This window comes from Bos indicus, chromosome 1 (assembly GCF_029378745.1).
Source record: "Bos indicus isolate NIAB-ARS_2022 breed Sahiwal x Tharparkar chromosome 1, NIAB-ARS_B.indTharparkar_mat_pri_1.0, whole genome shotgun sequence".
Lineage (NCBI taxonomy): Eukaryota > Metazoa > Chordata > Mammalia > Artiodactyla > Bovidae > Bos > Bos indicus.
In genome coordinates, this window is record NC_091760.1 from 38,195,341 (window position 1) to 38,222,141 (window position 26,801).

Here is a 26,801-nt window from a genome sequence, read left to right on the forward strand (position 1 = left end):
TAAGGTAGAATTACAAGAGCTTTGGGGAGGGAAGGGAAGGGAAACAGATAAAAAATAAAACAGGAGGAGCGGATATGGCCAAGCAGAGCCTCAGACTGAGATGTAGGTCAGCCATCTATGAAGACAGAAAGAAAGCCGAGTTCAGAATAATGAGCCTCAGAAAGCAACGCAGCTCCGAGAGTCTCACCAAGCTAATGGTGAGCCCCAGAATGAAGATCACCCTTTGCAGGAGTCGTGCATGGGGCACAAGTAGCCTGGCTCCAGTCCCCTTGCCATGGTTAGTCATTGAGGAGAGTGTGACTGCAGTGGATACTGAAGGCGCAGCAGCTGGAGGCTGTCTGCCCACTGCAGGCTTGGCAGTAGAGAGATCCTAGCAGGCACTCCCACGACTGCCATGGAAGTATAAACAATAGTTTTCTGGTTGTAAAGAATAAAGTGCTTGCAACAGTTTATATTATGAGTATACCATCCTACCACACTCAGTTCTTTTTTTTTTCAGATGTTTAGAAAACTTCTAATAGTCTATCTGCCATGTTATTTTTTTTTAATTTGCATCATTCAACTATTCCCTAAATTGAAGTATTTTGGAGAAAATCTTCCAGCCTTAGATTTTCATCAGGCTCAAGATGTGACCTTGGTTTCTGAAGCGGTGATAATATAACTTAACCGCCTCTTCTAAGCTCTTCTTTTGATATCCAACTCATTTATTTGTTTAATCAGCATTTATGAATATAAAAACAATAAATGTTAAAGTATGAGTCTATGAGAGGGAATGTTCCAGGAAGTGTGCATATTTTAGAAAGTATAGAGATTAGAATGTTTATGGATTTTGTTAGCAGATGAGGCTAGAGATTTAGACAGAGAACAGATCCTAAATGGAATACACACATTTTATCCAGAAAGTGACAAAGAGCCCTGCAAAACTTTTATACATGAGAATGACATAATCAAACTCATGATTTAGCAGGAATACTCCGGTGGCCAGCTAAGATAGGCAAGGCCTACAAATAGAGATCAGTTGGGAATTTTTTTATTGTTATCCAGAAGAGAAATGAAGACAGAAACTAAAATATTTAAAAGAATTTCATGATTAATTGGATGCAGAATAATCAGGAGAGGGAGAAGACAGGTGACTTTATATTTATGGCCTACATCTTTGTTACTTAAAATGCTGTGGTCTAAAATCAGCAGCATCAGCATTACTGGGAGCTCATAAGATATGCACAGTTTCAGTCCCCACTCCAGACCGCCTGAAACTGCTTTCTTCAAAAGATCCTCAAGTGATTTATGTGAATAAGTTAGAGAGCAAACCCTGGGAGATAATGAAGGACAGAGAAGTCTGGTGTGCTGCAGTCCATGGGGTCACAAAGAGTTGGACACAATAGCAAATGAATAACAAAGTTAGAGAAGCATTGGGTTTAGTCAAGGGTCAGTAAACATTTTCTGTAAGGGGCTAGAAAATAAATATTTTATGCTTAATGTACATACAGTTTCTGTTGCTCCTATACAACTTCACTAATTTTAGTATAAAAGCTGCCATAGACAATGAACAAATAAATGAATGTGGCTATGCTCCAATGCAATTTTATTTATGGACACCAAAGTTTGAATTTTATATAATTTTCTCATATCACAAAATCTTCTCTTGATTTGTTACAACCATTAAAAAATATAAGTTGTTCTGAGTTTCTGAGCTATACAAAAATTGATGGCAGGCCAGATTTGGCTCCTGGAGAATATTTGCTAATACCTGGTATTGGTGAGTGAGTGAGTGATGGGCCATTTACTAAGGTAGGAAATACAGGGACAGGAACAATTTGTTGGTGAGATGTGTTGAGGTCCATAGGACAGGTATTATACCATCTTTTAAATAAATACAGACGTTAGAGACTAAGCAAACTAATGAGAAAGTTTTTGTATTTCATTCTGGGAAACTTGAACTATCCCCTGTATTTCTCTGATGATTTCTATTTATCTGATGAGCCTCTTGCCAATGAGTATAAAGAAAACCAGTTCAGCATGTTTCGTGCAGTAGATGCTCAACTAGTGAGCATTTCATACCATGAAAACAGAGTATTTATTCTTATTAATCAGAAACTTCAAGTAAAACTATACAAAATGTCTATCATTTTACACTAAATGAAGAATTCTTTTTATGTTGTATTAGACAGCAAGCCATCTTTTAGGTAAAAGCAGAAAAAATATGACTTAATTTATCAACTTTTTCAGGTAAAGTTTAGTTATGCTCTGTCAATGCCTAGTTTTTTCTTATTGTTTTCTCTCCAACCTCACAGCTTTCTCCATCTCTGGTGAAAATAGCCAAGTGGTAATGATTGCCATTTCAGCGGCGGTAGCAATTATCCTCCTCACAGTCGTCACCTATGTTTTGATTGGGAGGTGCGTTCACAGTCTGTTTTACAACTTACTTTCATTACTGCATTGCTTGTTCCCCTCAATTGCCACTAAACTCTGAAGAGTTTAGTCAGTAAGTTATTTTAACGAATAAGAATGTCTCCACTTGTATTCTAGATCTTTCTTTTTTCTCCCTTTTGATTCTCCACCTTTAGTTTCGAGTTTCTTTTTTTCCTTAATCTCGTGCCCCACTCTCCAAAACACACCGTTTCTCTTCTCTCTTCTGACCTCACTCTTAGTTTTTACTTTCTTTTTCCAATTATCGCTTCTCTCATCAAATACACCCCAGATTTCCCTGACACTTTCTCACCCAGAACACTGGCTACGCTGCACAGCACTAATCACTAACAATGGAAACTTTACCCTCCATTCATTCTAACAGCAGTTGTTTTTAAAAAAGTACTATAAACACTTGCTAGGGCCGTTATAAAACCTGAACTGAAGGAGTCTGCACAGTGGGGAAGCTACTCTCCATATCTCCTCATTAGGCAGCTTTCCAGGATCCCCAGAGAAAGAAGCTTTCTCTAGAGGATTTAGAAAATATGAAGTCATTAAACTTTCACTAAAGCATTTAATTGTTCATAGAAAATGCTTTTTTGTGTGTGCTTTGCACATTCTGAACATAGATCATTGTTTTCAGTATATTTATTTTCTGTGTTCTCTTCCTTTGATTCACCTCTAGGTTCTGTGGCTATCATAAGTCGAAACATGGTGCAGATGAAAAAAGACTTCATTTTGGGAATGGACACTGTAAGTTTCTAAACATGTTTGGTGTCTTGGTTTTACCATTTCAGTTTTAGCAGTTGTTGACTTAAAACTGGATAACTTCCCCCTGACAAAGAGAATTCAGAAGGTTGAGCAAGTTCCATTTATTTCAAATGGAGAAAGGAATCCACGGCTCTGCATTAAGTAATTTTTACGTGTCTGTATTGCAGCATACTTAAACTAACATGAAGGGCAACTGGTGGTTTATATTCAAATAATGCTCATGATGGGAAGTACATAACTATAGTCAGCTCTGCATGGCTGAAAGGCAAAGCGTATCTTCAATTTCCTTATTCCTAGTTATTTGCTGAAATCTAAATAGGAATCTTTTTTCCTTTCTTAACTGCCAAGTAAATATAAACAACCTTTTTTTATGTGAAATGCCTGACTCCATTTTGTCAACCAACCAGGAGAAAGCCTTTAGAATAAACTTTACTTTGGAGTTACATGATATATCCAATTGGTAAGGAAGTCAATGCTTTCCCTTCTTATTTTAATATCAAACAATTTAGTCTATTTTTAATATTCTTTAAAAGAAATACTCTTTTAAGAAACAAAGTATTTATAGCTAATAAAAAGACTTTTTTTTTTCCTTCTGGCGAAACAAATCATTCCAAGTGTTTTGCTTTTCCAAACTATGGCTCAGTTTATTGTGGCGATTACTAATCAGTGGCACGTCCTCCTGGAAATTAGTACAAAGATTATACTCATTCTTATATGTTCTCCAATAATCTCAGTGTAACTAATGTAGTCTTGTAAGCATTACTTTCTTTGACATTCACTGTTGCCTTCTATTGGAGAAGGCAATGGCAACCCACTCCAGTACTCTTGCCTAGAAAATCCCATGGACAAAGGAGCCTGGTAGGCTGCAGTCCATGAGGTCGCTAAGAGTTGGACACGACTGAGTGACTTCACTTTCACTTTTCACTTTCATGCATTGAAGAAGGAAATGGCAACCCACTCCAGTGTTCTTGCCTGGAGAATCCCAGGGACGGGGGAGCCTGGTGGGCTGCCGTCTATGGGGTCGCACAGGGTCGGACACGACTGAAGCGACTTAGCAGCAGCAGCAGTTGCCTTCTATAAATGCTTTCAGTTCAACATGATACTTCCTATTAGTCATTGAACTTCCATCTAAAGGTTGTAACTTTGCAGTAAAAACTTGATGACCTGTTGTTACCATGCAGGAAGCATATAGTAGATTAAAAAAAAAAAAGTGTTTTCCAAAATGTAAGTTAAAGTAGGATAGACAGAAAGGCAGAGTTCACAGAGAGCATTGTTTGATTTTTCCATCTCATTATAGAATAATTCACAGAAAAACCAATATCAATAATATAATATCAATATCTCAATCCGGAGTAGTTAGGTTTGCAACTCAAAAGTTTTAAAAGAGTGCATGAACAAGTTACAGGATATTTATCTAGCTTTTCCTTCATGATCCCACAAAACACTGCATCACATTCACCGTGCATAAATTAGTCAAAACAGTTGCATTCCTGTGGATTAAGTTCATCTTAATCTGAGTTGGACAATGGATGTAAATACTGTCTTTAGAGCAGGCCGTACTGATTTGGTTCTTTATATAGGAATTATAAATCTCATAAACTTGAAGCATTGATAAATTTCTGTGCACCAATTTTAAGCAGGTTCCTCTATGACTCCAATCTGCTTTAGCTGTTTGTTTTTATGGTGGAGTTTGCTGAAGCTTTAATTTTCTTCAAACACAATATACTTATGATAGCCAAACAAAAACGAAATGTGTTTTACCCTAGCTTTAAGGACATAAAGTACCTTATATGCCTGTCATAAACTTTCTGTGTCTTAATGCTACAGCTGGTTTATTTCAACCATTTATTTGGTATTACTTTGAAAAGCTCTAGCTATGAACCATTCCCTCCAGCCTTGTTACAAATCCTATAATATTGCTTCAAAAGGAAAGAAATGTGTTTCACCTCCTAAGATCCTGTCCCCTTGCCCTCTCTGCCTGGGCCTTTTTACTTTTTTGCTATCCTTAGGGCAACTCATGCTGGTAAAATGGAAATGTAAATTACTGTGTTTGCACAGAACGAGCTGTAAAGTAGTGCAGCTTAACACGTGTGCATGTGTTTATTATCTGGTTTTCTTGACACAGCCCAGTTACTCTGTGTGTTGCCCTTAATTATTGGTGTGAAGGGATTATGCGCTTGCATCCTGAATCACCTGATTCCTGGAACCTCTGGGGATGGCAGTTAAAAATCAGCAGCCAGAGCTCCCACGGTGAACAGGCCATTTTTCTTGGAGATGTGTGTATATGTGTTTATATTTGTTTTGTTTCTCTAAATGTCATGTGGATAGAAAAGCCATTTACTTGATTTTAATCAATCATGAAGAATTTGATTGATTTTATACAGGAATGACTATTTAATTTTTAGATTATTTAGTAATATGGATACTCTCTAGGGTTGACAGGAATGGAATGGTAACTCTAAAGCACACTTTCAAGACTGTTTAAAGCTGGTGCTTATTTAAAATGTTTGAGACATCCTTCCTAACAACTCATTTTAAAATCTTCTTCGTAATTCCTTCTTTAAATTTACGTATAGTTGATTTACAATATTAGTTTCACATGTACAGCATAGTTATTCAGGATTTTTGCAGATCATATGCCATTAAAAGTTACTATGAGTAAATGGCTATAACTTCTATGCTAAACAATATATTTTTGTTGCTTACCTAATTTATATGCAGCAATTTGTATCCCTTAGCCCCATATCCATATTTTGCCAGTAAATATCACCCAAGTTGATTTCCTTAAATTCGGCAAAGTGGAATATTTGTAACTGTTTACTAGAAAGAAAAATATTTTTCATGTAATTTTAAAAAATGCTACCATTTCTCTTGAAAAGGAATGCCAGATTTTCTTACTTTACTAGTCCCCAAACTTGAAATGACTAGCGGGAAAATCAAAACGGGATGGTCACATATTCTAGCCTCCATTTGATGTGTCTTTAAAATGTAACCAAAATGACTATACAGAAAGGTTCTAAGAAGACTTCATTTCTTGACATCTTTTACTAAATCTTTGGTTACTTTTACTGTTTTCCTTACCCCAAAGCAAGAAAATCTGTTTGCTTGTTTTACAGTAAAATGTTTTAGTATTGATAATATAGAAATAGTTCTAGTGTAATAATAAATAATAGTAGACCACTGTACTAAAGAGTGACTATTTTTATATGAAGCAATAATGCTTATAATAACAGCAGAAGCATGCAAGCTGATGTGTGAGCTCCAAAGAAATGGGCATTTTTGAGCTCAAATTCTGTCTCCAGGAAACCAAAGGATATTTCTTTTTGTGAATAACCTTCTTAACATGAAGCTATTAATAATGGCAATAGGCTCTGTCTTTTCCTGGGCAATAGCTACAATCACAGGCAGTCAATGCTAGGCACTTGAAAAGCATATTTTTCAGAGCTTTCCTCCTCTTATGCCTAGTACGTTCTTTGTACTGCAGAAAAGTAGAGTTCTTACTTCAAAGCAACTCCACTCACAGTTTGCCCAGAGCAAGGGCAAAAAACTTACTACTTCTCCTTTTTTGTGAATGTTGATTCCCTAGCTATGAGTGTCACCTCAATTATCAACACTCTGCCCTTGGATGGAGAGTGGTTGCCTTTTTCCAGTGTTGGGGTCAACACCAGGCAGAGGAAGGAGAGTCACTAACCCATCTTCTCCTCAATTCTCCATGTGCTCCCTCACCTTTCATACCTGTTCTGCTGCCTCAACAGCTTCTGAAGAAGCGGCTCTTTACTCAAAACGTCTATGGAGGTTTCCCAGGAACATAAATTATTATGTGATGTAACATGGCATTCACAGAGTCATCCTGTAGATTAGCAAACTAACCATTTCTTAATCTAAATTCTGAAATCCTGGACTCATTGGCTGAATGGCCATTGTGCTGAAGGCTCTCTGGAACAATTGCTCTCATGACAGTCCCTACACCTGTTTCATGTGAACTACCAAACTGACTCAAAGACACCTTCAGAAATTCCAGAATGTTCAGGTGTGATTTTGCCATTAAGATTTTTCTATTAAAAAGTGGTATCAGAAAAGACAATGTCTGATTTTATTTGCTAATTTAGGATGTTAAAAAAATCCTTCAATAATATAGTGTGATAAGAAAAAAAATATATCACTATTAGGTGTCCACTTTCCTAGCTAAAATAATTTTACTAATGTTACTAACATTAAAATCAAAATCAGTTATATTGGTTCATAAAGTGTGGGAGTTTATTCTATTATTATTTAATGTTAAAGCATTAGTGTTATGTACTTTAATAGATTTTAGGTTTCCTTTTTAGAGAAAGTTTTCAGAGAAAGTTTCTTGAACATTCCAACTTGTTTCTAATGTGAATTATTTTTCTAAATGATAGAAATTTCATTAAAATTAAATCAAATTAAAAATGATTCCCCTATATCTTTTGTCTGTGCAATTTTAATTTGGAACATTGTGAATATTTTCTACCTTCAGAATGATTAAATAAACTATGAAGAAAGTTTATATTTGATAAGCTATAAGTATGATTTATGTTGGGAATTTAGCTCTTTGGCACCATTATTAAACTTATAGATAATAATTGTATTGCCTTTAACTATATTGAAAAGCTGGGTGGTCACCTTCCCAGGTGACCGTAGTGGTAAAGAATCCACCTGCAAATTAAGGAAACTTTAGAGATGTGGGTGGGAGAAGGAGATGGCACCCCATTCCAGTACTCTTGCCTGGAAAATCCCATGGACGGAGGAGCCCGGTAGGCTGCAGTCCATTGGGTCACTCAGAGTCAGACAGGACTGAACGACTTCACTTTCACTTTTCACCTTCATGCATTGGAGAAGGAAATGGCAACCCACTCCAGTGTTCTTGCCTGGAGAATCCCAGGGACAGGGGAGCCTGGTGGGCTGCTGTCTATGGGGTCGCACACAGAGTTGGACACGACTGAAGTGACTTAGCAGCAGTAGCAGTAGCAGAGATGTGGGTTTAATTCCTGGGTCAGGAAGATCCCCTTGAGGAGGGTGTGGCAACCCACTCCAGTGTTCTTGCTTGGAGAACCCCATGGATAGAGGAGCCAGCTGGGCTACGATCCGTAGGGTCACAAAGAATCAGACACAACTGAAGTGACTTAGCATGGACACATGTTGAAAAGCTCCACACAGTAAGATTTCAGTTGCTGCTGCTGCTAAGTCGCTTCAGTCGTGTCCAACTCTGTGCGACCCCATAGACGGCAGCCCACCAGGCTCCCCCGTCCCTGGGATTCTCCAAGCAAGAACACTGGAGTGGGTTGCCATTTCCTTCTCCAGTGCATGAAAGTGAAAAGTGAAAGTGAAGTCGCTCAGTCGTGTCCGACTCTTCCTGACCCCATGGACTGCAGCCTACGAGGCTCCTCCATCCATGGGATTTTCCAGGCAAGAGTACTAGAGTGGGCTGACATTTCTTCTTCCAGGGATCTTCTCCACTCAGTGATTAAACCTATGATCTCCTGTGTCTCCTGCATTGGCAAGTGGATTCTTTACCGTTGAACCACCAAGGAAGCCCATATATACACATACTTACAGTTTAATTTAGATCTATAATTGAAGTGGATAATTTTGAATGATTGTTAATAAAAGCAGAACAGTGTCAGACAAAAAACATGTTGTTTTATATCCTCTAATTAATTTATCTATAATTACAGCAGCTATCCCACCTTGTGAAAGTATTTCACAAACTTTCCTTTATTGTCACATGTGACACTATAATAAATATTTGGTTATTTCATTTTGTTGAATCACACATGTGTGATAGTGTGAAGGCATTCACTCACTCTTGTTACAGGTAGTCATTGCTGGGCAGACTCAATTCTGAACCATTCTTCTATTCTTAAGAACCCCCTCATTTTCCTTCTGCTGCTACTGCTGCTGCTGCTAAGTTGCTTCAGTCGTGTCCGACTCTGTGCGACCCCATAGATGGCAGCCCACCAGGCTCCCCCGTCCCTGGGATTCTCTAGGCAAGAACACTGGAGCAGGTTGCCATTTCCTTCTCCAGTGCATGAAAGTGAAAAAAGTGAAGTCGCTCAGTCGTGTCCGACTCTTAGCGACCCCATGGACTGCAGCCCACCAGGCTTCTCCGCCCATGGGATTTTCCAGGCAAGAGTACTGGAGTGGGTTGCCATTGCCTTCTCCCATTTTCCTTCTACTGATTTTAAAGACAGAACTCCTCTCTCTGTTTCATTACAAGGAAATTTTTTTCTTAAATTGTTCAACTTATTTACTCTAACTTTTCTGTCTGATAATTTCTGTGAATAAACCAAAGGTTGATGCAGTTTAATGTCATGGGAATTTTTTTAAACTAATAATGTTATCATAAAACTTTCTCAGTAAAGGTTTTATACATCTAGCTACAGTAATGCCTTTCTTCCTTTCTTTAAACAGTAAAACTTCCAGGTCTCAGGACTTATGTTGACCCACACACATATGAGGACCCTACCCAAGCAGTTCATGAGTTTGCTAAGGAATTGGATGCCACCAACATATCCATTGACAAAGTTGTTGGAGCAGGTAAGCACCACAGTAATCCCAATGTCAACCTAATATGTTAATTACAACTTTACAGCTATGCATAAGAATGCTGCCTGAGATTGATTGCTCACACTCTCAGGTTCATGCATATTGCTTTGAAAAGGGACATTTTCTGATTTCATGATGAAAGGCAAGCAATAAATAAATGCAGGAGTATTTAATGAATGTAATGATTTCAAAGGCACCAGACTTACAGACTTACAAGTTACGGCCAGTTTTTTATTTATTGAGTTTCAGAGGCGGCAGCCACAGCAGCTCAGTCTCCCCATGGCTATGCTGATCATGTGTCACAAAGTCTATTTGGCTAAATGCGAATCATGGGATAAAAGTGTGTCTTTCTTTAAATTAGCCTACTAAGTGAAAAAATTTGATTTGTAGGAAAAAAAGTAATTCTTGATTCTTCTTTGGAATTAGGCAACACAAAATAAAATTTTAAAATGATGTATTTTATATAAATTCCATCAAAACTGTATTGACAGAATAGTTTAAATAATATTAAGTGCTCCATTTTAATACCTGCCTGTAACACTATATAGTCTTAAATTATTTGTGTTGAAGTTTGTTTTCATATAGATATATTTTTGTTCTAATTATTAATTTGCTCAATCATAAATTCATTAACACCTATGGAGTGATTATTAATTGCAGCTTCATATTTTCAAATACTATATATATTTATAAAAATAACAATGTTTTGTACAGTTATATAGAAATATATGGCATTTGTAGTATATGCAGTGTCTATTTGAATAAAACTACTAACTCAAAAGAAAAATAAACAACACTGTACAATAATTACACACATCACCTCTTTCTTCAATATTGCTTTAAAAACAAACTAGTTATGTTGATGTGGGAAATAGAATGAAAGACTGAAAAATGAATTCTCTGAATTATGCATACCATATCAGATCGCATTTTCTGCAAGTACTATATATGACTGATGCTTTTTTACACAGAACTAAATATAATTTTCTCTGTTTCTTTTTCTCTGCACTGAAGAAATATTTAGAATTCAAATAGTATTTATTATTCAAGCAAGATAATCTGAGAGATTCACATATTATCTAAATAAACAGTTTAGTAAATCTCTCTTCTATTTTTTTTTAATGTTATATACTCCTAAAATTCACATGTGTGGGTAGTATGAAACCATCAGTTCATAAAAGAAAACAAGAGTAAATACTCCTTTTTTCACAATCTAAGACTTAAGAACATACATACTCACTGTACATCTATGTTAATCCAGCTAAAGTTAATCCAGATACATATTTATTACTCTCTTTCATTTGTATAGTTCTGCTTCTTCAACTGCTCCATAGTGCAGAGGGGTTTTGTCATGCTGGTTTTAATGTTGCCCCACAAGAGTGCACTGTTCTCCAGCATGGAAGCTGCAATAGCATATGAAGCACCCTCAGCTGGAGAATGTAATGAGAGAAGGAAAACCTACTCATGGTCAGCCAATGTCCATAAGGCCAGACATATTGCAACCTCGAGATTTGGGGCCTTCTGCATTAACAAAAACTTATATATACAGATGTTATTGACAAAGTCAGATATCTAGAACACAGTGTGTGCCTGTGTTAGTCACTCAGCCGTGTCCGACTCTTTCCAACCCTATGGATTGTAGCCCATCAGGATCTTCCATCCATGGAATTCTCCAGGCATGAATACTGGAGTGGGTTGTCATTCCCTTCTCCTGGGGATCTTCTTGACCCAGAGATCGAACTCAGGTCTCCCATATTGCAGGCAAATTCTTTACCATCTGAGCCACCAAGGAAGCCCATATACATACAGGTATTATTGACAAAGCCAGATACCTAGAACACAGTAGGGTGAGATAAAACATACTCATTAAAAATGGTCTCTGATCAATAAGATAAAGGGAAAGGCCATCTGTACTGAATCACTTAATAATCCCTTATGTTTATTAAAGATTAGAGCAGATCCTTTTTGATTTCTCTTCAAGCATATTTACAAAAAATTAGAGATATACCCCATTTTCAGTATTTTGCACCCAATAGTTTTATTTGCCACATAAGAGCTATAAAACTGCCTGGTTTGTTTGCAAATATATATATATCTTCAAGGTATATTATGCTTCTCCTGGAAGATTTCTTTATAATATACACTCTGAATTCTAGTCTGTCTTGATTAGGCTTTAAATGATTTGTCATTACCAAAATAGAATATGAAACCAAGATTTTGAAAGCTATAATGTTTAAAATATTTTTGTTTCATAATATTTTAAATGTCTACAAAAATAGATGAAATTGTGTAATAGTATAATGAACCTGAAAGTGAAAGCGTTAGTCACTCAGTCTTTTCTGACTCTTTGTGACCCCACGGACTATAGGCTCACCAGGCTCCTCTGTCCATGGAACTCTCCAGGCAAAAATAATGGAGTGGGTTGCCATTCCCTTCTCCAGGGGATCTTTCCCTGGAGGGGATCAGGGGTTACTCAGGGATCAAACCCAGGTCTTCTGCATTGCAGGCAGACTCTTTATTGTCTGAGCCACCAGGGAAGCCCACCATAATGAACCTGCACATACCCATTTCTGCAACAACTTACATCACAATTCACTTATGACCAATCTCCTTTCATCTATACTCAACCACTTTCTATACCTTTCTAAATTTTTAAAATAATGCTGTTCACAAAAATTAGTAATCATTCTAGATGGATTAGCAGCTATCTTCCACTGTTAAAGAGCTGAATATATTATTCAATCAAAGAATTTTTATAGTCAATTAAATATACAGGAAGGCTATGTGGACAAATTCTAGTTTTAGGTCAAAAATAGATTTAATAGAAACTCTCATTTATGCATTTAATAGCCAGAAGAATTATAACCATATTGCAAATTACAAAATTAAAACTGAGGCATAAGTTAATTTTTTCAAAGTAGTATAATTTTTTTAGTGAGGAATTTATAATGACTAGAATTCCTAATTTTATCCCTCAATCCAAAGTTTTCTATAGGTTTAAAATATGTAATTCCTATACTGTGTTAGGCATTCACATGGTTTAATTTTATCAGACTTTTAAATAGGTATTATTATTACCATTTCACCAGATGAGGAAACAGAAGCTAAAATTTTGAATGGCCCAGGGTCACGTAGACATTAATTAATTGGGAAACCAAAACTTGAATCTTATACTTTTCACCTTTGAAGTCTATGCTAGACACTACTGATCACAATAGTGCCTTCTAAGAATTTTTTTGAGGATTAACTGAGATAATTCATGTATAGTGTTTAGCTTATATAACAGCATTGTTCAATATGTATTTTTATTATGTTTTTATTAAAACAGTGGAAGGAGAATGGGTTTTGAGGTAATGCAGTGGGTCTTTCTATTTAAACACAAGTGCATTTTTTCCTGTTTTAAATGAAATTAGTATAAGAAATTTTATGTTGAGCAATTGTGCATTGTGCACCTTAAATCAAAATACAGTCTGCCCATTCTCTTAAAACATATTTTATTTTAAAGAGCAAATACACAGTGATGCACTTAATTGATATTTTTTAAAAATCAGGAGTATCTTCTCAAATAATCTTCTTGTAGCTGTGTTTTTATTTAGAAATGACATGATCTACTTTTTTTTTTCCTTATGGGTGCAAATCTAATTGAATAAGATCATGTAAAACTTGACTAGATGGAAAAATCAGGCATTCATTCCATTTGCCCAGTCTTTGTTGATTTTTCCAACACTGTTCTTTTAGGAACAGTTCTTATAAAGAGAACTGATTAAAATTTAACATTTTTATGTCTAGTGTGGGCTTTCCCAGTGGTTCAGAATGTAAAGAATCTGCCTGCTATGCAGGAGACCTGGGTTCAATCCCTGGGTTGGGAAGATCCCCTGGAGAAGGAAATGGGAACCCAACCCACTCCAGTATTCTTGCCTGGAGAATTCCGTTATGTCCAGAAGAGCCTGGTGAGCTACAGTCCATAGGGTTGCAAAGAGCTGGACATGACTTGAGTGACTAACACACACACATGTGTATACTGTATTTGTCACAGTTTCTAGTATTTATCAGGTGAAGTAAGCACATTTCTAAATTTTATGATTTTTTTTAAATACTAGCACTACTGAAACAACTCTTTCTGGATTTTGAAATCCAGAAAGTGTCCACGTGTCCAGCTCTCCCATTGAGAACAAGGGAAAAAACACTAATTGGGCCACTTGAAATTCAAAGTCTTCCCCTCTGACTTTCCTAGTGAGGTACTTTCAGAATATACTTTTCTTTACAGATACTTGTCCAATGGGACATTAAACGTGTTATCACCATCATCATCACAACCATCTCTTCTTACAGTAACAGAATTTGACATTTCAAAAAGAACTTTTATATTTATTCTTCACTGTGTGTTAAGAGAGCTAACTCTTAAGAGCTAGATAATTCATCTTTCGTATACTACGTTTGTACTCAAAGAAGAAATAGTAAACAACACTCAGATGGCACTTTATTATGTTTCTGTCTCTCTTCTAAGTGGTTTTCATATTTTAATTCCTTTAACTGTACCAAAATTTTATGAAGTAGAAAATAATTGCTGTCCCTATGTTACAGATAAAGAGACAAAGACATAGAATCACAGTCACTCAAAATCACATGGATAGTAAGTGACAGATGCAAAATTAGACCCTACACAATCTGGCTTCAGAATGCATAGTCTGTGTTACAGTTCTGTACTATCTGTCCTATCAAGTAAGTGTCTTGTCATTTAAAATAAATAACCATGATATCCAAATTTAAAACACGATCTGTGACACCATATTCATACATGATAATGACAGAACTTTATTTCAGAATGTGAAAATTCATTATGAATGCCTCCGTATGGTTTATCCAAAATTAATGTTTACAAAGAGTGCATGGGACTTAGGCAATGTTCTCATAACCCTGCATAAAGAAACTCTTAGTCTTGCTTACAAATTTTAGTGATGTACTTTGCATCCTGACTTCTCCTAATGTTTATGCATCTATAACAGCATATTCTTCCTTTGATTTAAAAAAGATTGTTGTATGTTCTCAAGTTCTTCCCCAACTCTCCCTATAATCCTAAAAACACCCTAGCTACAGATACTGCTATCTTCTCTATGCTTTCTTGAGGGAAAGAAATTAGATCTGCCTTTATTAGCATATATCTATGTGTTTTTCATCGTTTCTGTCACACTGCTGCCAATTGATGAGTATTTATTAAATAAACGTATGAATAACTGCTTTTGGACATTAACTGACTTTAACAAGTTACAGCCTAAGTCATTGTTTTGAAAACAGTTGGCAAGACTGGATTCCTGAGCAAGATTCAAATCTGGGGAAGTCATTTATAGGGATGTGGTTGGTAAATCAATAGGACAACCTGCTTCTTTGTGGAGAGAAGGATTTACTTGGATGAAAAATAGAGAAGAAGCATCTCACTTCTTGACACCTTGGGCTTGTGCAAAAACTCACAGCAAGAGGGTTGGACCAAAAATGTTTTTCCATTCCACAGAAGGCCTAAAAATTGATCATGTAATTTTCCTTTTCAGAAAAATATCTCATTTGACATTAAAAATCACTTTTAATGTTGTACAAAATCCATCTAGTTACACAACATTAGGATTTCTTTTATAAACCAGATACATTCTATATCTGACACTATTTAGTGGCCATCACTGTGGCAGCCTTGTTGTTGCTGTTAAGTCACTAACACATTTCTGACTCTTTGCAACACCACAGAATGCAGTATGCCAGCTTCCCTGTCCTTCACTATCTCCCAGAGTTTTCTCAAACTCATGTCCGTAGAGTTGGTGATGCCGTCCAACCATATCATCCTATGTTGCTCCTGTTTTCAGAAAGCAGAAATATGCAGTTAAATTGGTCCTCTTGGTGAAAACAAAATGATGAGACACATCTCAAATTTAATCAAGTGCTCAACTCATTATATTGGTGCTGCTCTGTTGATTATTTTGAGGCTATGAGAATAAGGAGTGAAAGTCTAATAGACACAGCTTTCAACTTCCTTCTTACCCTTTCATATTTCATTGTTCACAATGTAGTACTTCAGAAGACACGGAGCTTATCACAAGGTCCACTTATCACCAGGGTGTGGATGGACTAGGGTTTTTAGGGAGTCTCAGACTACCATCTTCCAAAATAATTTGGAGGTCTATGAGTGTACATCTTGCAGGTAAAGGGTGTAAATATTTTGAATTGAATTGTTGAGAGAAAACAGCTGCTCTCTAGTAATGATTTTTGTAATATCATTCCTTGCCTTTTCTTGTTTTCTTCTGCAATCTAACAGGTGAATTTGGAGAGGTGTGCAGCGGCCGTTTAAAACTGCCTTCAAAAAAAGAGATTTCAGTGGCCATCAAGACCCTAAAAGTGGGCTACACAGAAAAGCAGAGGAGAGACTTCTTAGGCGAAGCAAGCATTATGGGACAATTTGACCATCCCAATATCATTCGACTGGAGGGAGTTGTTACTAAAAGTAAGTGAAGTCACAAAACTGATTATGTGTATGTTAAGCAGAGGTTGTTTAAACCCAAAGCCAATAGTTTAAGATTTGGGGTCTTATTTTCATAAGTCTCTGTTAGTCTTGACAATAAAAACAAAACAGTTTAGGATTAACACATAGACAAGAGATCGAATATATTTAACTAGTATTATATTGACAGTAAGTACTATTCTAGATCTTAAAAAGCTTTAAAAAGTTTAGGAGCTAAACCTTGGACTATATTAAGACATGTGGGTTAAAAAAATAGTTAAGTGAATTGTGTGGAACTTTATGTTATGTGGAGTAGCAGGGAAAACTAATGACTCAGTTTTGACAGAAATTGCTGGGAACTCCCAGATAGCTGCCTTTTCTATTATTGTTCACCAGTTTCATTTAAGCTTCCAAATCTTTACCCCCCTGGCTTTGGAAAAATTATGAGAGTTTGGGGAATGCTTCTGAGCTGTAAAGATTGGGATCACATTAGACCCAAGCCCTTTTCTCTGTTCTCTATGGATTTCAAATAATTCTGATCTACAGTCCCAGATGGATTCTTGACTGCTCTGGCTCACAGCTTGTGGTGGAGACCTGAACTAATTTCCATGATAGCTTCTCCAGCCAAGCTCAAAAGGGATCCCTTGAGGTAGATATGTGATTTTTGGCTCCAATCCCAAAGAAAATCTCTTGAGAATGATCTGGAATTTATTTTTTTCTCCAGATTTTTGGAGCACGAAATGAAGAATGAATTAAATTGGCAACAAACTTCTTAAAGTGAAAGACAGCATATGGCAGAGAATTTGGCATCCTTTAGGGGGTTATTCATTGGCACTGTATTTACATATTCTATGGTTACCAACAGACATCACACATTACAATTTTCGTGATGATATTTTTCTTTAACATTACATGGAGCGCTTTTCAAATGGCACTAATACCTAGTCTCATTTTAGTGTGACTAAAAAGGCAATTCTTTATTCACAAGAGCATGGTGTAATTGAAATATACCTTGATTTCCTTAGAGTTTTTTTAATATAGTAAGCAGGGTTAAGAACTTAACAATGTAGAAGAACTTGGTCATAAACTATAAGCCCACATTGTCTTATTAGAAGCATATTTTTCCTTCTGTACTCATAAAAACAAGGCTACTTTAGTTGTAACACTAAAACATTTTCTGATGAAAACACCTGTTTTAATTTTTAAAAATTAGTAATGAAAATACTGTTAGTAGTACTAAGGATTGGAAAACTCTATTGAGTATTCTTTTCTTCAGGGCAATACCATATCTGTAGAATATCCTACTTAATATTAGGATTACATAATCATGTCTCACTAGCGTTTTAATAGTTGATTAACCTTTTAAATCCTCCATATCATTCTCACCAAGTGGTTGTCCTTCAGATTTTGAGACCATTGTGAGGAGAAACTCACTGGTATTAAACTACATACTTATATAGACATTTTTCTTTTCATTCTCAATTTTCAAAATTCTCAGTTTTTTTGTTTCCAGTGTGCTGCTACTGCTGCTAAGTCGCTTCAGTCGTGTCTGACTCTGTGCGACCCCATGGACAGCAGCCCACCAGGCTCCCCCATCCCTGGGATTCTCCAGGCAAGAACACTGGAGTGGGTTGCCATTTCCTTCTCTAATGCAGGAAAGTGAAAAGTGAAAGTGAAGTCCCTCAGTTGTGTGTGACTCTTAGCGACCCCATGGACTGTAGCCTACCAGGCTCCTCCGTCCATGGGATTTTCCAAACAAGAGTACTGCAGTGGGTTGCCATTCCAGTATAATGAGTTATTATTATACTGTTTTGTTTTGCTAGCTGTTTTCTGCAAGTTCATTTACTGAATGATAAGCAAAATTAAACCATAATCATTGTGGAAGATTTTCTTATATAAAAAATGTAATAATCAAATATGAATTATAGTCATCTGGCAAATAAACCCATAAAAAAAAACCAAAGATTGAAATGCAAGAAAAAATGCATTTAAAAATTGACCTTAAAAAATTGTAGGTATTATACATTAAACATTTTATTCAAGTAGGAGTCTGTAATATTCTAATATGAATTACAACTGCCTTATTCTTAGAGTGAAAGTTCTAAATTAGATATATGTCCTTGGTCAAATATGCATGCAAGAGACTGCCAAATCTAACTATATAAATCCCAATCATCTCATATAGTGCAAACATAATAAAGTTGCAAACCTAGAATTAGATTTTGAACTCCTTTAGTGGCATATTTAAAAGCTCTAAGTCTGGTGCCCTATTACAACAGAGGGGAAACAGAAATAACAGGGCAGTTTTGTCACTGAAAGAAATTGTTTAATCCACTCCTATCGTTTTCTTTGTTCCCCAAGAATATATAATTGCTAAAACAACCTACTTGCAAAGCTCAGAAACATACGTACAACTAGAAATACAGAATTTATAATTTAGTGATCAAATTGTGTTTCAAGAAGAAAAGAAAGCATATTGGTATCTGGATTAAGAATCAGGGAGTCGGAGATCAAGCTCTGATTCAGCTCTCCTGATGTGTGAGACATCTGACAAATCGAACCACTCCAACAGACTCGCTCTGTTCACTTGTAACACAGAATTAGCAGTCCTGCTTTACTATTTCCAGGTCCTTTTAAGATCAAATAAGGTTCCATAGGAATATATTGTTAAGTGGAATACAACTATGCAAATCTAAATGATCACTTCTGGTTGAGTTTGAAAAGATTTTACTAGTTCATCTGGGAGTATTGAAGAAAATTATTGAGGGCAATTCCTTTCTTTGCTCAAAGATAATTTTTATTATGACTATTAGTTATGTGCTTTGAAACACTGAATCTATTCTAATGTATCATTTTCAAGTTAGAGAGAGCACTTTATTCAATCATTTTATTTTCATTTATTTGAATTGAGCTATAAACAATTTTAATGGTGTGGTTTTGAGCCTGATGATCTTAAACAAGAGAAGGTGAGAGAGTCTCTGATCTTTAAAGTAGCAGAAAGCTGGGGGCACAGTCCTGCTTAGAACTTCATACTAACATGTGTTATCAATTTCAGTCAACGTTCAAAATGATGGAATTTGTTTTTAGCAAATGTTTGATATTTCTGCCGTCACACCATTATTCAAAAGATGTTCAGACTGCATCCAAGAAGACTTTCCATTGGCCACTTTTCACATAGTGAAATAGAAGGAATTATGTTGAATGAATTGGAGAAGGAAATGGCAACCCACTCCAGTGTTCTTGCCTGGAGAATCCCAGGGATGCGGGAGCCTGGTGGGCTGCCGTCTACGGGGTCCCACAGAGTTGGACACAACTGAAGTGAAGTCCCTTCAGTGACTTCAGCAGCAGCATGTCGGATGAGATGTGTTTTATGTTGTTATTTGGGGATGGATTATTTTCTAAAATTTAAAAAGTAATAATGCAACTTAGCTGTAACCTAAGCTATTGTATTATTGAGGAAAGTCATAGGCAGAAGATTAAGAGGATTCCTCATATTGAAAAGACTTCTATATTGGTGTGGGTGTCCACTGGACACCAAAAGCTCAATCATTTGCTTGCATTTTCTGTACATATGGTAATGACATATTATTAGAATTATTTGTCATCTTTAGTGACTATGCCATATTATTTCTATTTCTTATTTGCCTCTCTCTAAAACTTCTTTGGCATTTGGCTCAAGGACACTGCTCTACATGTCATAGTTTTAATAGACTATGTATATTTTATATATATTTTATTAATAATTTGTAAAAGCAATTTGTTACAATAAACTTTAGAAACTGATGAAGCAAGTTATGCATTTGTGACTATAATTTGATATATGAGTTGAAAACATCTCTAAGTGGCCATTATCAACCAAGCTAGGAAAATCTTTACTCAATATATTAGAAGAAAAATAAGTAACACAGAGAATCTTATTTTTACATGTTTAAAAATGTTCCTTATTTCCTCAACATTGTCCACTCATATCTCTCTATTGAATTGGCCACAATTATAAAATAATATGTTGCTGTGTATTTCCCCCAATCATTTAGATAGGATAGGCTTTGATGTTTTTGAAAGATTATATTTAGTTTACAAAATTTGTTAGAGCATGAGTTGAATGTGCTCATGTTGCCTCTTACAGAGTGCTAGTTTAAATATGCAATATCTCTCCTAAAGGAAGAAGAAATATAACTGTACACTTGTTTCACAACTGACTAATTCTAGTCTTACACAAATTCTTGCAGAAAGGGGAAAAAAAAACCCCACACATAAAGCTAGTGATATTTTGATATCAAACCATACAGGAATATTATCAGAAAAGAAAATAAGAGATTAGTATAACACATGAACAAAACTTCAATAACACTGGGATAATTATGAAACCATAACTGCTGCTGCTGCTGCTAAGTCGCTTCAGTCATGTCTGACTCTGTGTGACCCCATAGACGGCAGCCCACCAGGCTCCCCCGTCCCCGGGATTCTCCAGGCAAGAACACTGGAGTGGGTTGCCATTTCCTTCTCCAATTCATTCGACATAATTCCTTCCTACCATAACTAGCAATGTATTAAATAAAGATACCTTATCCTGCCCAAGGTTAGTTTATTTCAAGAATGCAACATTAATAGAGAGAAAAAGCCAGTCTCAATAGATACAAAAATAAACCCTTTAATTAAAATTTTTTTCTTAACATATTATGCATAGAAATATTCATGCCTGATAAATGTATATAAATCCCTCCAAAACAAAAGAAAACAAGCCTACAAACACAATGAAACCATGAAAGCATTTCTTTCAAAGTAGGAACAAGTCCTCTATCACCATTTCAGTTTATCATTTGATATAATGTCTTAATTTTTGAAATTAAGTAAAATGTAGAAAGTTCAAAAGGGGAAAAAAAACTAAGCTGTACTTATAAAATCAAACTGATAATATTCCAATTATTATTTTCATTAATCATTATTCCACTTAGACAAATCAGCTCTGAATGGAATAAGGGAGAGTAGAAATATTGGTCTTTTTTTTTTTTTTCTAATTTTATTTTATTTTTAAACTTTACATAATTGTATTAGTTTTGCCAAATATCAAAATGAATCCACCACAGGTATACAGGTCTTTTTCTTAAAAGTATTAAATTTCATTTCACATTAAGCATAAATACATTAAAAATTTTAATCAGCTGAATGTAAAGTTTTTGATGTGTAAAGAGTAGAACTGGTTAAAGAAGAGTTGGAGAAAGTACTCTTTAGCCTGATTTTGAAGAGAGAGACTATCCTTAGCTGAAATAATAGATCTGGTATGTATGATCAGTTCTAACTGGAACCCTTATTTAGGACTATGGACAAAATAGAGTTGGTCCCTGCAGTGGTTAACTCATAGACCGTTGGATGTAATAGGGATCATTCTTAATGTAAATAATATCTTGATTAAAATGGAATTTGGAAAAGATTGTCATGTGTGTTTATATGATTTAATGGTAAACCTGTAGAAAAATATTCTAATTCAGTTCATTATACTATTTCTATCAGTTGGTTAGTTATAGTATATGGAAATCTATAACCAAAACATTTTCTTTCTAATCAAAGGTGGTTCAAATCATCCTTTCTAAGAATGCTGAGGCCTAGTTTGTCAATTTTCTTCAATTTTCTTTCTCCTGTTTATGCTCTTTTTTCTTCCACTCTGATTCTAATTACGTGAATACTGAATACTGACTGCTAAGGTCACAGACTTTGATTTTATGAATCACATGTATGTGTTGGAGTATGTATAAGTCTTGAAAGCAAGACAGAGTATGTAAGACACAATTACTGTTAATAGCAATTAATTGCATTTCCTATGGAAATGAATTAAATTTCAATAATTTGTAAGAAGTAAATCATTTATACATGCTTTTTATGTTTGATTGAAATTATTTTAGTCTAAAACCACATTTATTTGATAACTACAATAAAAAGTCTATGTCTGGCTCTATGTTTATCGCATTATCCTGCTGCCTTTTTGTAGAATATTTGATTAAGAAGGTGGTGAAATAGATAGTGCTGAACTTGAAATGCTTAGACATTTTGAATTACATTTCTTTGCTCAGCAAACAAAATGATTAGTAATATCTCTGAGCCACTGGGGAAATGAACTCATTGTTGTGCTTCCCTTAACCCTTTAATTATGAAAGATCATGATTTTATCTATACTCTTGTCAGTTGAAGAAGAAAAGCAAAATTCCACTGCACGTTTCATTTTGCTGATTCTTGATGGAGTTTCATTTCAGCCAAACAACAATAATTTCATTGATTTTTTTATGTGTATCCAGATGTTATTAAGGATCTCTGAGGGAAGTTAATGACAGCGGCTTTTGAAGAAACTGGTAATGTCATTTCTAAATCAAGATGCACATGAAAGAATGTGCAAACTTTGATAGAAATACATTGAATAATATGCAGATGAGCTGGTATTTTATAAATAATTTCCAACTACATTTAACACATGTTAGAACTAGTCCTTACCACTATTGCCGTTTCTTTTCCTTTTACTCTGTTTATCATAATCAAAATCACAAGAAAAGTAAGTGAGGATACTGCTTTCCAAGGTAGAATATTTGTGATTCTGTTTACTTTTTGTCTGTACATTTGGGTTTGCTGAATCTTTGAACTTAATGCAAAGCACATTTTCAGACTTGCCCAACTTAACTGATGTGTTTACAAATACCTAAATTACAGAGCTAAATGCAGCCTGATCTGATTTCTGAATGGTCATGGGGCTTTGGCTTAATTGACTGGTTTGATTTTTCAGCTACTTTTATTTCCCTTGCCAAACATTTTACCAGACATGCTAACAAGAAATGAAATGGTCATAGGGCTGGGAGCCAGAAGGAAAAGAGTGATAAGCAAAGGTCTGGAGAATACACAAACATAGTAACTGGCCACTGTAATTGAGAGTTTACTGTAAGAAGCAATATATCTGTGACTATGTTCAAGAGCTGCATTGAGTTTCATGAGCATGTTATTCTTCTAAGAATTTGTTAAGGAAGAAACATAGAAACTTACCGTGAAGTAGGGAAAACATGCATGTGCAGGGTTTCATTCATTTGATTGTTCATTTATTTCACTTCATGTTAGTTCTCTGGAATCAGTCCTTAGATATTTGATTTACCAGTTCAGGAGACAGAGAAGTTTCCAAGAAACCATTGAATTTTCTCTTTCTTCCTAAATATTGTTAAATAAAAGTTTAGTTAAAATTTTGAAGAAGCAAGACTGGAGGCTCACGGTTTTGACTAAAATAACTTTTCAGGCATTATCAGGTTGTTTCTTGTATTTGAAAGTGTGGAAAATTTTATTAATATTTAGCTTAAAAAAACTTTATATCAGTGGTACACCAAGAGATGTGTAATGTGTCTGATATATTACCCAAAATACATGACTAAATCGGTCTTAATTGACAACAAATCACTGTGTCAGTTGATTTGTACATATATGAAAATCTAACAAATTTTACAGAATTTAAATAATTTCCTCACCTCTAAATAAATAAGACATACAGCTTGGGGTATATTCACATACTAAATGTAGTAAGTGTAATCTTCCTGGTACTAAGCCATACTTCACAACCAGTATGAATTAAGAGTTTCACTAATGAAAGGAAAAACAAGGAAAGACAGCTATTTTCTGACATCAATATGGCAAACAAACCATGATGCAGAAGAACACATGAAAAAAATTATGCATGCTCTACAATTATGTGACATGAATGTTTGTTAAAAAATATATTTTGTGCTCAAGGTCTCTCATGCTTAGTCAAAACTTAACTCAGGTCTTCTGGACTTGGAAAATAAGTGGGTTTTTCTTTCTTTTTTTCTTTTTGTAACATGAAAGATTTATATTTAAAGCAGTATATAAAGAAAACAACATAAAGGAAGTGAATTATGCTATGGTAATATGGGTAGGTTTTGAAACTGGAGTTACATTTTACTGTAATAATTTTTTTTAAAGTGCTGTAGTCTTCAGTTATTCTTTTAATTCATAATGATCCGTAGAACTGACACGCGACAGTTGCCTCAATTATTACCTATAGTTGAAGATTTATTCTATTTGTAGACCTAAGTATCAGCATACTTAGCACTTCTGTGCATTTGTCTAGTGCTTTTCCATGTATTTAATGTTTCCCTCAGTGTACATTTCCGAAGTAACAACATAATTAATATATTCAAGTTGAAATTTCTGGTTTTATAACTTATTAGCTATGAGACATTAGATTAATTACCTTCTATATGTTTCAGGTTTTTTTCATGTAAAAAGTGAGAATGATGATAATTACTGTCAGTATATATAAAATAGTGAAACTAGCACTTTATACAAATAAAGTATGTATAAAGATATTTAAATGCTTGTTAAAATGTTTAATGGTGTTTAAGACCCATATTTCTAAAATGGTTATTATAAGTTACTACCAACAGCAATTTTAATTTTATTTGTCTTTTAAAGGTAGTGTGGATTTTATAACTGTTAATGTGTTAATTGAATATGGATTAAAATGGTTATAATTATTAGTCTTAATTATTTTGCCAATTTACACGTAGGATCCATGAATGTAGGGACTTTGATTTACTTGCTTCTAAATAACCAGCCCAAGAGAAAACACCTAGTATATAGCTCTGTACATATCTGTACAAAGTGTAAATAATTGTGGAATTTTGGGCTCTACTTGGGCTTAAAGACAGAAATACTTGATTTTGTATATCAGCTAAAATAAAATGCAATTAGAGTAAAGAAAGTGTCATCATTTGATTTAAGGAAAGTGAAAGTGAAGTCGCCCAGTCATGTCCAACTCTTTGCGGCCCCATGGACTGTAGCCTACCAGGCTCCTCTGTCCATGGGATTTTCCAGGCAAGAGTACTAGAGTGGGGTGCTATTTCCTTCTCCAGGGGATCTTCCCGATCCAGGGATTGACCCTGGGTCTGCCACATTGCAGGCAGACGCTTTACCGTCTGAGCCACCAGGGAAGTCTTTTTCCTTTTGATTTAAGGAAAACCATGTCAAATAAGCTAATTTACATATCATCTAGGTTATAGGCCCTTTTTCTGGAAACAAATCTTTCTCCATTTTTTTGTTTCATTTTCTACTGAAAACTAGTTTTCTTTTTAATTGCAACTTTGCAAATTTTAGAGGACAGAGAAAAATTTATGTTTTTTAATTAATCAGGTATATCAAAATGTATTATGTGTGTTCATTGCATGGTATTGAACTCTACTGATGCTTATGCATTTATTACTTATCTAAACCTAGGTAAACCTGTTATGATTGTCACAGAATACATGGAGAATGGTTCCTTGGACAGTTTCTTACGCGTAAGTATATACTTTACATGCATTTACATATCTCCACCTTATCTTTATCTACTACAAACATATATAAATATGGAATAAATTGCTGAAAATGAGAGTGGCAACCTCTATTATGATGCCTGTTAGATAAAGTTTTAAGAAAACTGACTTTGTTGGGACTAAATAGTAAAAGGAAGCTTGTAAAATTACATCTTTATCTTGTAGCATCCAAATGTTGATGGTTTATATTTTTAAAATAAATTTGTGTAATTTTCTCCAGTTTTTTTTTATTCAGACAAGATTCACATTAGTTAAAACAAAAATTTAAAGGTTCTAAAGTGAGACATAAATAAAATTGGTATAAGACAGAAACACACGTTTCTTTATTTAAAGCAACCTCCATCTACTATAAGACAAAAGACCTTCTCTCTCTTACATAGTACTGTCCTCTCAGAACCTAAGCATGTGATATAATGCCTAAGGATTCTCAATCCAGAGTGATCATTCCTTATCATAACTTATATACATACATATATACATGTATAACATAATTACATATAAATTTCAGCTGTTTACATTTATAAAAATTGTTCTAATAATTTCAACCATACTATATTCAAAGAAATTCAGAAGTTATGTGGAATACAAGACACTGTCAATCATCAGTCACTACCAGGATAAAAAAGATTAAAAATCAAGACATAGACCCTATTCTCAGGGTTCTTTCAGCACTATGTAGATAAGGATAGATAGATAGATAGGTAGGTAGATAAAACATATACTATAATTCATAATCATGGAGAAAATTCTAATTTGTGTATGAATGAGAAATTATATTCTTTATTTTAATACTTGTGAGGCAAATAAAGATTTTAGTAGCAATTATTTTCACAGACATATTTCAAAAACAAACATTTTACAACTCAGGTAATTAAAAGATTTAATAAGTATTCTTTTAAAGTATAATAAGTATACCTTTTAAATTATTGTTTGTTTAAATATTACTAGACATTAAATTTTTATATATCTATGTATATATGCATACATCTATCTAGCTATCATCTATCTATTGTATAAACTGTATATTTCTATTTTAATCCAGACAGATTGGAAACTTTTCTAAATCTAGTACTCTGAATTTATCTCCTATTGCTTTCAATTTTACGACCTAAACCTTGAGGTTGGGTAGAAAAACACATACTCAGTAAATATTTTTGACTAATTTTCAACTATTTTTTATAATGAAGGATTTAATGTTACCTTATTTGAAGTAA

The 26,801-nt window shown here is 34.8% G+C and overlaps 1 protein-coding gene across 2 annotated transcripts in view; it reads left to right on the forward strand.

The window, feature by feature from the left end:
- The window catches only part of EPHA3 (EPH receptor A3), a 405,754-nt gene that overhangs the window by 335,084 nt on the left and 43,869 nt on the right, over positions 1 to 26,801 (forward strand). For both annotated transcript variants that reach the window (XM_019965680.2, XM_019965731.2), the window contains exons 8-12: positions 2,295 to 2,397; positions 3,095 to 3,162; positions 9,613 to 9,738; positions 16,049 to 16,234; positions 25,490 to 25,551. In XM_019965680.2, the coding sequence (XP_019821239.1) occupies positions 2,295 to 2,397; positions 3,095 to 3,162; positions 9,613 to 9,738; positions 16,049 to 16,234; positions 25,490 to 25,551 (545 nt within the window). The remainder of the gene's footprint in view (positions 1 to 2,294; positions 2,398 to 3,094; positions 3,163 to 9,612; positions 9,739 to 16,048; positions 16,235 to 25,489; positions 25,552 to 26,801) is intronic.